General features: G+C 48.0%; 1 protein-coding gene across 1 annotated transcript in view; it reads left to right on the top strand.

Annotated features, from left to right (window-relative positions):
- The first annotated feature begins 835 nt into the window (after window positions 1-835).
- CCNE2 (cyclin E2) overlaps window positions 836-11992 on the top strand; it is a 13659-nt gene continuing 2502 nt past the window's right edge. Inside the window, exons 1-10 of the mRNA XM_064391993.1 lie at window positions 836-1157; window positions 2583-2621; window positions 2717-2825; window positions 3005-3064; window positions 4919-5070; window positions 6776-6911; window positions 8870-9016; window positions 10226-10321; window positions 11054-11188; window positions 11844-11955. Coding sequence (XP_064248063.1) covers window positions 2608-2621; window positions 2717-2825; window positions 3005-3064; window positions 4919-5070; window positions 6776-6911; window positions 8870-9016; window positions 10226-10321; window positions 11054-11188; window positions 11844-11955 — 961 coding nt within the window. The 5' untranslated portion in view covers window positions 836-1157; window positions 2583-2607. The remainder of the gene's footprint in view (window positions 1158-2582; window positions 2622-2716; window positions 2826-3004; window positions 3065-4918; window positions 5071-6775; window positions 6912-8869; window positions 9017-10225; window positions 10322-11053; window positions 11189-11843; window positions 11956-11992) is intronic.

Below are 11992 nucleotides of genomic sequence, written 5' to 3'. Positions count from 1 at the left end.
ATTCCTGAGCCTCCTCTCCACCCGCCCTCGTGCAGTGGGATGTATGACAGCCTGCGGCTGCCGGCGGCCCCCCCGTGCATGGTGCGGGTGTCGGTGCGGCTGTGCCCGGCAGGCCGGTGCGGCTTTGCCCGGCAGGCCGGTGTGGCTGTGCCCGGCAGGCCGGTGCGGCTGTGCCCGGCAGGCCGGTGTGGCTGTGCCCGGCAGGCCGGTGCCGCGATGCCCGGCAGGCCGGTGCCGCGGTGCCCGGCAGGCCGGTGCGGCTTTGCCCGGCAGGCCGGTGCGGCTGTGCCCGGCAGGCCGGTGCGGCTTTGCCCGGCAGGCCGGTGTGGCTTTGCCCGGCAGGCCGGTGCCGCGTTGCCCGGCAGGCCGGTGCGGCTGTGCCCGGCAGGCCGGTGTGGCTGTGCCCGGCAGGCCGGTGTGGCTGTGCCCGGCAGGCCGGTGCCGCGATGCCCGGCAGGCCGGTGTGGCTGTGCCCGGCAGGCCGGTGTGGCTGTGCCCGGCAGGCCGGTGTGGCTGTGCCCGGCAGGCCGGCGCGGCGGGCGCTGACAGCCGCGCGCGCGGGCGGGCGGGGCCGTGTTTACATCCCGGGCCGCCGCACGCTGCCGCGGCTCCGCGCGCTCCCATTGGCGGCCCCGCCGGCGGCCCCGCCCCGGGGCGGGCGGGCCGAGCCCCGCCGGGCGCGCGGGACCGCCGGCCGAGCCGCCGCTGTCTCGGCGGGGCCCGGGGTCCGATGGAGCGGTCCGGAGCGGGGTGATGGTGCCGGGGGAGCCTCCCGCCAGCGGAGCCGGGGGGCGGAGAGGTGCCGGACGGCGGAGAGGTGCCGGGGCAGCGGGCGGCGGCAGCGATGGCAGCGCTCCTGCCGGCTCTGCCTGCCAGCTCTGCCTGCCGGCTCTGCCTGCCGCTCGGCCGGCGCGGCCGGAGCAGCCGGGCCGGGCCGGGCCGCGGGGTGTTCCCGGGGCGCGGGTCGGCGCGGCCCCGCCGCGCAGGGGCGGCGCTGGGGCGAGCGGGGCGCGGGCGCGGGACGGGCGGGGGAGCCGCCTGCCGCCCTCGCACATGCGCAGCGCGGGCCCGGCCGCGCTATATAGCGGGTTGGCGCCGGCGCCAGCTGAGCAGCGCGGCCCGGGCGGCAGCGGCGGAGGTGCGCGGGGGTCCCGCCGGTGAGTACGGGGCTGGCTGGGCGGGCGATGGTAATAATAATAATGATGGCGTTAATAATGATGGTTATGATGGCATCGGTGATGATGGTAGTGATGGTTATGGTAGCGGTGGCGGTGTTGAGGATGGCGGTAATGATAGTAGTGCTGGTGGCGGTACCGGCAGACACGGTGCCGGTGCTGGGGGTGTGAAGGGGGCACTGGCAGCCGTGACTGGGAGCGGTGGCCGGGAGTGTGACCGGGAGCGGTGAGGCGGGCTGCCCGCCCGCCCGGGCGGCGTTTTGGAGGGAGAGTGGCTGAGGGGAGCCTGGGGGGAGATGTCGCCGGGGGAGACCCCATCCGCAGGGAGCGGAGAGTAGCGATGGCCCGGACGGGCATCCCCCGAGGGAGCAATGCGGTGGGCCGGGGTGCCGGCGGGATCCCGCCATCGGCTGCCCCCCGCCCCACCGCCGAGAGCCCCGCGGGAGGCGGGCTGCCCGGTTTTGGAGGGAGCCCGGCGCGCTGGGGGCGGGGATGCCGGCCGAGCAGCTTGGCGGGCTGACCCCGGCCGCCCGCCTGCGCCGCACCCCGGCGGGACCCGGCTGCCCGCCCTGGCCCTTGGAGCGGGGTGCCTGTGGGGACATCCCCTCACAGCCCCGGTCCCTGCACTGGGAGGTCCCGCTGAGGGGTGTCCCGGCGGGGGGTGGGTGTCCCCGCGCGTGAGGCGCCGTCCCGGCAGCCCCTTCCTTCCCCCTCAGGTTTTGGAGGGAGCCGCGCTCTCCGCCGGGCGGGAGCGCGGGTGGGGGGGCGGGGCGGCGGTCCTGCCCCTCCCGCGTCCCCTCAGCACCCTCGGGAGCGGTGGGTGTCGGATCGGCCCTTCGGGAGCCGAGGGCGGGCGCCGGCGGTGCCCCCAGCCCAGCCTGACCCCGGCACAGGCCGCCGCCGCCGCCTCCCCGCTCGCTGGAAATTGGCGCGGAACCGGCGCGGCGGGAGCGCGGGCGGCGGCGCCCGGCCCATCGCGGCCCCGCCATCCCGGCAGGTGTGGGGGCATCGCCCCGAGGGAGCGGCAGCGTCCGAACGTGTGTCGGGGTGGGTGCCTGGAATGGAGGGTGTGGGGGGACTAGAGGGGTCACAGCCCCCGGGACTCCCCGCATCCTCTTGTGTGGGAAATGTCCCTTTACAGCTTCCCTGCCCCCACCCCCAGGCAGCCTGAGCTGCACTGCTGGCATACCTGGGCACCCTGCAGCAGGACATGGAGCCGCGTGTGCTCCTATACCACAGTCACGCTCTGCTTGGGCATTCCTCAGGCCAGTGGAATACTTGTGCCCTTCTGTTTGAGCTGTGTGAACCATGCTGCTCTTTGTGATGGATTCGTGACACAAAGTAGGGAATTTGGTTGTAATTTTGTGAGGATGCACTAACTGAGCTTATCCTATTACTTTGATCCAGGTAGAGATCTTACAGTCCAAAGAAGATGTCAAGGCGCAGGTAAGCTGTTAGCATTGTACTAAGAGTATCTGTATTAATCTAACAACTGCTGCTTTCCTGGTGACTAATGTCTTTTTACTCTTTGCTCTTTACAGTAGCCGTTTGCAGGCCAAACAGCAGCAGCCACTGTCCTGTCCAGAAGAAGCTCCACAAGAACTGCAAGCACTAGATTATCTCCAGACCAGAAAAAGGAGAACAGCAGAGGTGAGCAATTTGAGCAACTTGGAAAGCTGGATGATACTGAAAGCTCTCCACTGTGTTTGGATGGAACAATCTTTACTTTGCCAAGTTACAAAGTGGGGCAGGGGCAGCAAGAGTTTTTCTGAGCTTTAGGAGGGTGTGCTGGTCACTGTCAGTGTATTGATGTGTGTCTCTCTTTTCAGCAAGAGATTAAGAAAAGAGAAGATGGAAAAATTGCAAAAAAACATCAATATGAAATTAAGGTAATTCAGTTGTCAATGCCATTTCAAACTAGGTAAGGGAGTCTGGTTTGTGTTGGTGGGTGTGAAGTCATGCATTCCACACCAGCAAGTATTGAATAGGGGAAATTTGTATTTTTAGATATTAGAAACTATGGGAACTTAGCGCCTTTTTATCTGTTTTTACACATGACTTGGTTGCAGATAAAAGATCCTTCAATGTAAAAGCCACTGCAGAGTAAGATTAGGTGAAAAAAAGAGAATGACCCCAGATATTTCAGAACAATTCCATATACAGAGCAGGCCTAGAGGCAAGTCTAAACAAGATCACTGCACTTGTTTTAACTTTAGGTGTGGTTTCATGGCCATTTAGTTAAGATTCATAACCATGCAGGCCATCTTTACTTTCATTTAACACTTCTTTTGATTATTTAAATCAGTTTAGGAATGTGTTTTCACTAACACAGGAAGCTCTTAAAACTGGCAGACCTTATGGTTTTCTACTGTAAAGCAGATTAGTAAAATATCATAACTCTCTTTCAAACCATATTGTTTGTAATTATTCTGTGTGTGAAGTAAATGAGACTAACAGCTATGGTGAAGCAAAACTCTTCTGATTGTGAAGTTGTCTTTGTAAATCTTGAGTAGGGAAATATGCCGCATAAGTACATCAGCTGTACCTGGGGTGAAACTGAAGTGTTAAGTGTTAGAAATTTGCTAAAAGGGGGGAATCCTGCTTCCCTGTCTCTTCTTCCTTCATAGCTGCCTGTGCACTCCATCCCCTGCCTTGCTCCATTCTTTGAACAAAGCAGTAGGCAGGTTCATCTTGCTAATTTGGCATTAGAAAATAAGCTAAAGTTCTGCCAGGGTAGTGAGTTAAATCAACCCAGCAGAGGGTCTGACAAGTATTGCGGTGGAACTTGGGCAGCCACAGGGGAGAAGAGAGGTGTAGGACCTTCCTTTTCTCTTGGTTGTGTGCATTAAGGTCAGTTCTGCTGGAGTATATGACTTCACTCTTGGGGTATTTCAGTCTGGCTAGAAACAAGTTCAGGTATACTAAGGAATCCTGTGTAGCTTATCTTGCAAGTCAGCTGTATAGGAAAAGCTTCTGTGTCCAAGGACAGGTGTTACCATTTTTTGTGAATGGGATTCCCTCTCAACTCCACAGGGAATAATTGAAGTTCTGTGACACCATTTTGAAGGCTGTCAGCCATTACAGCATTGCCTGTGCTCCAGGATTTGATACCTCCTTACTCCCATTGGTTACATACAACCAAATGCATTAGTGAAACAAGTTACAGTTAACTGAAGTCGTCTAGAATTCCTTCTCTGAGGCTTTCTGTGGGAATACCTTTGCAGACTTCTCATTTTGAGTCATTGCATCCCATATTGGGCATTGGCAAGCTGAGAGAGAGTTCGCAGCTGCTGCTTGCTCAGTGGGTATCTAGCTCTGGAGCCGAGATGGGTGGCTCCTCTCTGGAGCACTAAACTGGAAGATAACAAGTTGCTGAATTTCCACTGAGAGACAGTAAAACCTCCACCCCCTCCTTTCTTTTCCCTCTGAATAGATAAGTAGATAGCTTAGTACAAAACCGAGTAGAAAGCTTGGTTTTGTGCTGTAACTGAGCTTTTCAAGCAATGGGTAGGTTACTTGTGGCTTCATAAACTGCATGCAATTTATTTATATATGTTCTGTCTTGACTATGGAAGGTTTCGTTGGCATTTTTTTTTCTTTCTTGGTTTTCAGTACTTGAATCAATGCTGAGATCTAGAAAGACTAATGTGCATTAAATATATTGTTGCTGTTACTGTAATCTACTCCTCACCTTTCTCGCTCTCATAGTAAACTCAGTATTTAAAAGATACTTTATTTTGCAGAGTTGTTGGCCCCCCACGATAACAGGAGGCATCTCACCTTGCATAATTATTGAAACACCTCACAAAGAGTCAGTAACCACTGACTTCTCAAGATTCAAAAAATACAGATTCAGGAACCTCTTCATAAATCCATCACCTTTGCCAGAACTCAAGTAAGTTTAATAGGTGCAGTAATTGTTAATGTCTGAACTATTCTAATAAAATCTGTTTTATGCGCTTATGTAATACATACCTCTGCTTGAGTCCTCATCTCACAAAAGATTTGGTGTACAAGCAAAAGACAGAAGGTCTTGGGTTTGGTTGTTTGTATATTTTTTTTCCCTGATCGTATAAACACACCAGACAGTTTTCACCTTCCAGAGCAGTCCTTTTATAACTTAACACTGGACACTAACTGGTTAAGAGGCATATAATAGTTAAACTAAACTTCTTCCAGTGCTTTTGGAACTGAGTAGTTAAAAATATTGAACAAAATTTTCTTAAAGAACTTAAGAATGTTGAAATAAACTTGTGGCAATATCACTGTGCAGGTAGCTGGCTAATGCAATGCAGTGTGCTTGGTGCAGTCACTGTTCTAGACAGTTGCCCTTCTGCAGAGAGATAGCTTGGATTAGGGTGTGTAGATAAGTATTCAGTTGCTGTTTGTATCAGCCTGGGGTTTAAGGAAAGAGGTGGTAAATTTACTGCAATGTGTTAAGGAAGACTTCTACCAAGGTGAATGACAAGAGAAGCAGAACTAAGAGAACCTTTCTATAGCTGGTGATTTTTTTGTGCTGGCCCAAACTGGATCAGAACTTCAAGATGCTGCCAGGTGATGCTTTACCTCAAATCCCTGTTCAGATACAGAGTTCCATGCAAGGTGTTTGATCCTGTTGTTGGCAGGCATCTGGTAAAGCTGAGCTCCATCCTTTCCCATTAGCTGAATTAGAGGATAATTTACATCTCCTGCATTCTCCATCCTTCCCTAACTGCTGTAAGATGATCATAACTAATTTCTCAATGCCTGTCTGCTTAAATGGAGAGAGCTGTGAATTAAACAGGCAAATATCTCCCCAGCTTCTAACTTATGAGGGCAACAGAATGAAACTGACCTGGGTTAAAATGTGTAGGAAATATCGGTGATCAGCTCTGTCTCTCTGCTTCTGCTTGGGGAAAGGTAAATATATGACTCCAAAAATTTCAGTAGGAAATTATAATTTCATTGGTTAACATGCTTAGTACCTGCAGGATGAGACATGCATCTAAGAAAAAGCCCGTATGGATTGATAGTAACAGTTACAAATAAAGCCATATTGATCATATAGGCATCATCTTCCCAAACAGATTGGAGCACTTATAAATTATAAGTTAGCATTAAAGAAGAACACATTTTTCTCTAAATAGCATGCTTCTGAGCCTTGGAGTAAGCTAGAAAATTAAGGGATGGATGAGTGACTTTTAAACGCTATCTCCAGTTTTTCTCAAGCTAAACTGGGCAACTTATGTATGTTTTGTGTTTCTTGAGGAGGAGTATATTGTCCTTTTTTAGGGGGAGGGTTTTATCTTGCTCTCTGAACAGCTACCAAACCAGGCAAGATAGGGAACTCAAGTTGCACATGCAGCTTTGAGAGGCACATGTTCAGTTTTACTGCCTGTTCTGTAGAACTGGGCTTGTTGGTGATCTTGGTGAGCTGCTGTTGTGGTGATGTAAAATGTTCCAAATATTCCTGCAGTTTTCCAATTACTGTAAGGATCTTAGAGTATGTGGAATTTTTGTTTTTGAATGTCTGTAAATGATAATGTGGTTTGTTTTTTTGTTTCTGTTTTTTGTGAATTGTGTATATACTTTATAATCCTTTGTGTAACTTTATTCCATAGCTGGGGAAATTCCAAAGATGTCTGGCTCAACATCCTGACAAAGGAAAACAGATATGCTCACTGCAAACACTTCACATCACTGCATTCTAGTTTGCAACCTCACATGAGATCGATACTGCTAGACTGGCTCTTAGAGGTGTGTATCTTTACTTACTTTGCCATGTGTTATGCCTGTGAAGATCTAATAGGAGCATGTACAGTTATAAAAAACAGACCAAGTGACTGCTTTTGAGCTTGATGAGCTACATCCAGGCCTTCCCAGGCAGGAGGCACTGAACATTCCCCCCTAGGACAGTAAGCAGCAGCGTTTAACTTTTGTTCATGGGACCCTACATCCTGCAAGGGAGAGAAATCTGGTTTTGAGACATTTGTATTGAATTTATGGATCTCTAACTTGTGGAGTAGACTGTATCTAAGCCTTGAGAAAACTGCATCTGTTGAGGATTTATGACCCTGACCATGTCAAGAGCTCTTGAGTGTCAGCCCATGATGCTATTTTCCGATTTCATAGCGAATTTTCACTTTTATCATAGGAAGAGAGCAGACTATATCAGTGGCTGACAGGTAAAGGTTCTTCATACAGACAGCTTCTTATGTGAAAAGGTTACAAATAAATCATATATTAGCAAGGAAATTCAAGAAAAATGAAAGATTTTTTTATACACTCTGAATAAAAAAACTATTCCAATTGTGTGCTTCATTAGTTCCTCTAATGTGGAATTTACATGTCACCATTAAATTAATTTGTTGCTTTTTTTTTAATCTTGAATTAGGAAATCATGCAACTTCCTAACAAAAATATCAACAAGGGCATTGCTTTTGTCCAGCTCAGTGGTTCTATATGGCAGAGTGGATTTAAATCCCAGCAACTCTGAGACCTCTTCAGTAGTTCCTAATAACCTTCTGTAACATTATAACAGATACTGCTTAACATGGCCAAGTGTTATGTTTGGGAAATACACTTCTATAGAAACTCTGCCATTTATTTATGGGCAGGCCTGGTCTCTGCAGTTTTAGTTCTGAATCTTCTTTGGAGTAGTCGTTAATAGTATCAGAGTAACATCAATTATCAGGTTTAAAAGAGTGGGGCTGTGCTATTTCTGTCAATCAGTTGCATTTTTGGTGGTCAGGAAGGCCTTTAATTTGCTAATGAGCTTCCAGCCTTATCTTGGGAAATAGCTTTTAGTAGCGAGGTTTTATTCTGACTTTGTATCCAAATAAAATAATGAAGTGGCTGGGATCTATTTCTTGGATATTCTTGTTCTTTACTGCATGTAGATTGTAAGTAATTAATAGATACCTAACTGCTTTCTAGTTGTGAAAGGGCATGGAGTTGCAGATGAGCTGGATATGTGGTAGCCCCTCCCAGTTCAATTAGAGATTAGATGAAAAAGTAGGGCTCAGTCTAAGATCTCCAGGTCTGGGCACTCTCCTTTCTTTTTTTTGTTGAACTGGCATTTGAAACACTTTGATACAATGCGAGTATTAAAAGTTCTCCCTGCCAGGGAAAGCAGCAATGGGATGGAGCAGATGGCGGCTCCTGCAGTTTTGTTCCTGCTTAGTGAGGCTGTTGGTGTGCCTGAGGGGCTGCAGGCAGTGCTCCTGGCCTGCCAGCACAGCCCCCTCCAGCAGGAGCTTCCAGGCTTCTCTGCTGTAGAGCCAAAGATTTTGATTTTTTAGTGGCTCTGCCCTGGGACAGACCTACTGGGAATTCAGCAGGGATTTGACTTCAGCTTGAGGCTTGAGAGTATTCTTAATCTAGGTAATTAATGTGTGTAGGTGTTGCTGTTTTGTTGGGTTTTTTTTTTCCTCAACAGGCTTTCTTCTTTTAGTGGAGAAATGGTTACTATTTAATTTGGAAAAAGTATTTCTTGAAAGTCTGTTAGTACATCATAGGCAATTCACATTTAGGTGGGAGCATGGGAAATACCTTTTCCAATCCCATGCTAACCACTGCATCATACCATACCTTGGTATGTGAAGCTTTGTGTGTGCAAAAGATGAGCCTGCATTTTGCTATTAAAGCTTGAATACTCCAGTGTGTGTACACAGAGTTTTGTAACAGCAAACTTTTGTTTTTTTCCTCTGTTGTAGGTGTGTGAGGTGTATGCACTCCACCGGGAAACCTTCTACCTAGCTCAAGACTTCTTTGATAGATTCATGTTGACACAAAAGAACATTAACAAGAGCATGCTTCAGCTCATAGGAATTACCTCATTATTTATTGCCTCCAAACTTGAGGTAAGAAGCTCTGTTACAGGGAGGAGGATATTGAATTTGGAGTAACTAAAAAGACAGTGCTAACAATTATTTCATGTCTGAATCTTTTGAACTTGGGGGTGTATGTACAATGCTGAAAGTCAGAAGGGAAATTTTTTTCTTTTCCTTCAGTTGTGCATTTGTCAGTCTCTCAGAGTAGTTTTTGTCCTCCCTTTCTCCAGCAGCAGGGAAGGAGACCACATAAACTTAAAAGGCATGCAAATGTGCTAGAAGTAGTTTTGTCTTGTCTTTTTCCAAATATACAGCAGCTGGCAAACAATCTCAGGAATGGGTGTGGGACTTGAACAAAACCAAGCCCAAGTCTCAAACTGCCTGTGCATCAGGCTGATACCCTTACAGTATCCTCCATTTAGTGGAGTGTGAGTCTGAAGTGCAGCAATGGTGATACCTTACATTGTGTGCTGCATCCATGGGCCAAGAGCATACCTTTGGATAATGCATAGTGGGCTAGACTGACAGGAAAACTTGGGATTCAGTTGTTACCCAGATCTCACTGTGGTTCCCAAAGCAAAGTTGTACACCACAAGCAGTCCCCTGTCCTAAGGAAGTGCGTGGGGCCATGGTGGTTGCAGAGCCAGCTGGAAGGGAGGCAGTTTTGCTGGCAAGCTCTCTTCTACTTCCCAAACTATGGCTGGCCTCAGCTGGCATGACTGGCCTACCAAATTTCCTTGACCATCTCTGCACCATGGATTTTGACAGTTGCTGTGGCTGGTTGTGGGTTTGTCTCTAATTTTTTTAGCTTTTCTCTTTGTATTTTTATTTTTTTAAATTTATGCAGTTAACCTGTAGCAGTCATCCATCTGTAGGAGAATTGGGATGATGTATGTTTTTACAGCATTGGAATGGCTGAGTAGAAAGATCTATAAATGAAAAGGTGTTCAGATTGCTTGGTTAGCATTTATTTTCCCAAAAGCTCAAAGAGTTGCAATAAGTCCATTGTATTGTACAACAGATACTAAAACCCAAATAGGTTATATGTCATCTCCTTATCCTGTAAGTTTCATGTCAGTTCATATAATGAAAAAAGCACTCTTGTAACATAAGAAATGTTAACATGTCAATATGGACAGAAAAGTATTTCCCAGTATCTGCTCAACCTTCCTTAGAACTATGATATAGAGATATATATATATATATATATACTCACCTTCATTTTCCCTCCCTTTAAAGGAAATCTACGCTCCTAAAATACAGGAATTCGCTTACGTCACCGATGGTGCTTGCAGTGAAGAAGATATTGTGAGAATGGAACTTATTATGTTAAAGGTAATAAGTTGCTGTGTTTGTAAGTGGTGGGTGAAAGACCCTCCAGCTGAGCCTTGTGTTTTAATGTCACTTATTTGCTTAGAAAGAGGAACCTGTCCCTGTTTCTGCACAATAGTGAAGCCTTTGTTGGGTGTGTGTGGACCTCTGACACCCCAGCTGGGATGCAATCCCTGACTGGTAGAAAAGGGCAGGTTTCTCATGCTTGTGTGAAGGTAAAAGCTCTCAGCAGTGCAACCAGCCACAGACAGGCTGGAAGGCTGTCACTGTAATGTACTGCACTTGCCAACCTCCCCTGCTGTCCAGGAACAGGGGCTTCTGGAGAGACAGGCAAACACTTCACGCTGCTTGGTGCTCCTGTGTTGGAAAGGATCTATCTTCACCAGCACAGGACTCTATACATTTGTTTTTCCTTAACAGATATGAGCTGCAGGTTCACACAGCTAGCCCAAAAGCTTGAGGAAATATTAATTTCCCAGCTTCTGAATGGAGAATACATATAAAATCTGACTGCATAGGTAAAAGGATACAGATTTGTGCTGATCCTAGCACAGCCTTTTAAAAAGCAGTGAGAATGCAACCTAAAAAGAATATTTGTACTTGAAATTGTAAGTAATTTTTAGTGTCTTTTAAGGGTATAGTGCAGTAACCTCAGGAGAGGTATAGGAAGAAATCAGAGCACAAAACTATTCTTGAATGGTTTAAGGCACTTAACTGTTTGTTAAATATTTGCAGGCTTTAAAATGGGAACTCTGTCCAGTGACAATTGTCTCTTGGCTGAACCTCTATCTTCAAGTGGATGCTCTGAAGGATGTTCCGAAAGTGCTGCTACCTCAGTATTCTCAGGAAAAATTCATTCAAATAGCCCAGGTAGGTAGTAAAATGCTGGAAGATGGTTCTTGGGGCAGTGGCAAGCACTGCTGAACATTACACCCTGAAAGCCACTTTGTCCTGACTCTTCCCTTGTTTCCCCCTTACCTGTTACTTTGTTAAGGAATGTGCAAGTTTGACTCCACCAAAGAAATTCAGTTTTGAGGACAATTACCCCCGTGTTTCTTGTCTCCCTGCTTTCACATACTTATAGACTTTTCTGTACACTGGAAAAATAAAAAATCCATTTTATTTCTTCAGTTACTCCACCATTCTGTAAACAGTGGTGACAGCTCTGAGAGGAAGGTGGATAATTTCAGATTCTAGGCTGTTTTTACCTGTGCTGCTCTTCACAGTGTTTCTGTGTAATTGCCAAGAAGGCAGCCTGGGGAGTGTTTTGACTATTTTGGAAGAGCTGTGGTTCTGTTTGTATGGGCATGTGTTGTGCCCAGCCTCAGAGAGGCTTGCTGAAGCTGGGTAGCTCAGTGGTGTAAATACTGCACCAGGCAGTGTTTAAATTGAAGCAACACCTTCCTGGAGCTCAGCCCTGTGCTGGGGCAGAGGCTGTAGGAGGACTGCTGTGTGCATAGCCCTCTCTGAGAGGATCATGCTGAAGTGTCAGCTTGTTAACATTTGTTACTCTTCATGTCCTCAGCTTTTAGACCTGTGTATTCTGGATGTGAATTCTTTGGACTTCCAGTACAGAACACTAGCTGCTGCAGCGCTCTGCCACTATACCTCAATCGAAATAGTTAAGAAAGCTTCAGGTAAGATGCCTCTGCAAAGCTTGGCCTTGTTGGGCAG

The sequence above is a fragment of the Passer domesticus genome, chromosome 1 (genome assembly GCF_036417665.1).
Source record: "Passer domesticus isolate bPasDom1 chromosome 1, bPasDom1.hap1, whole genome shotgun sequence".
Taxonomy (NCBI): domain Eukaryota; kingdom Metazoa; phylum Chordata; class Aves; order Passeriformes; family Passeridae; genus Passer; species Passer domesticus.
The sequence above is the reverse complement of the archived record's forward strand: the minus strand, read 5'-3'. Positions and strand labels throughout refer to the sequence as shown.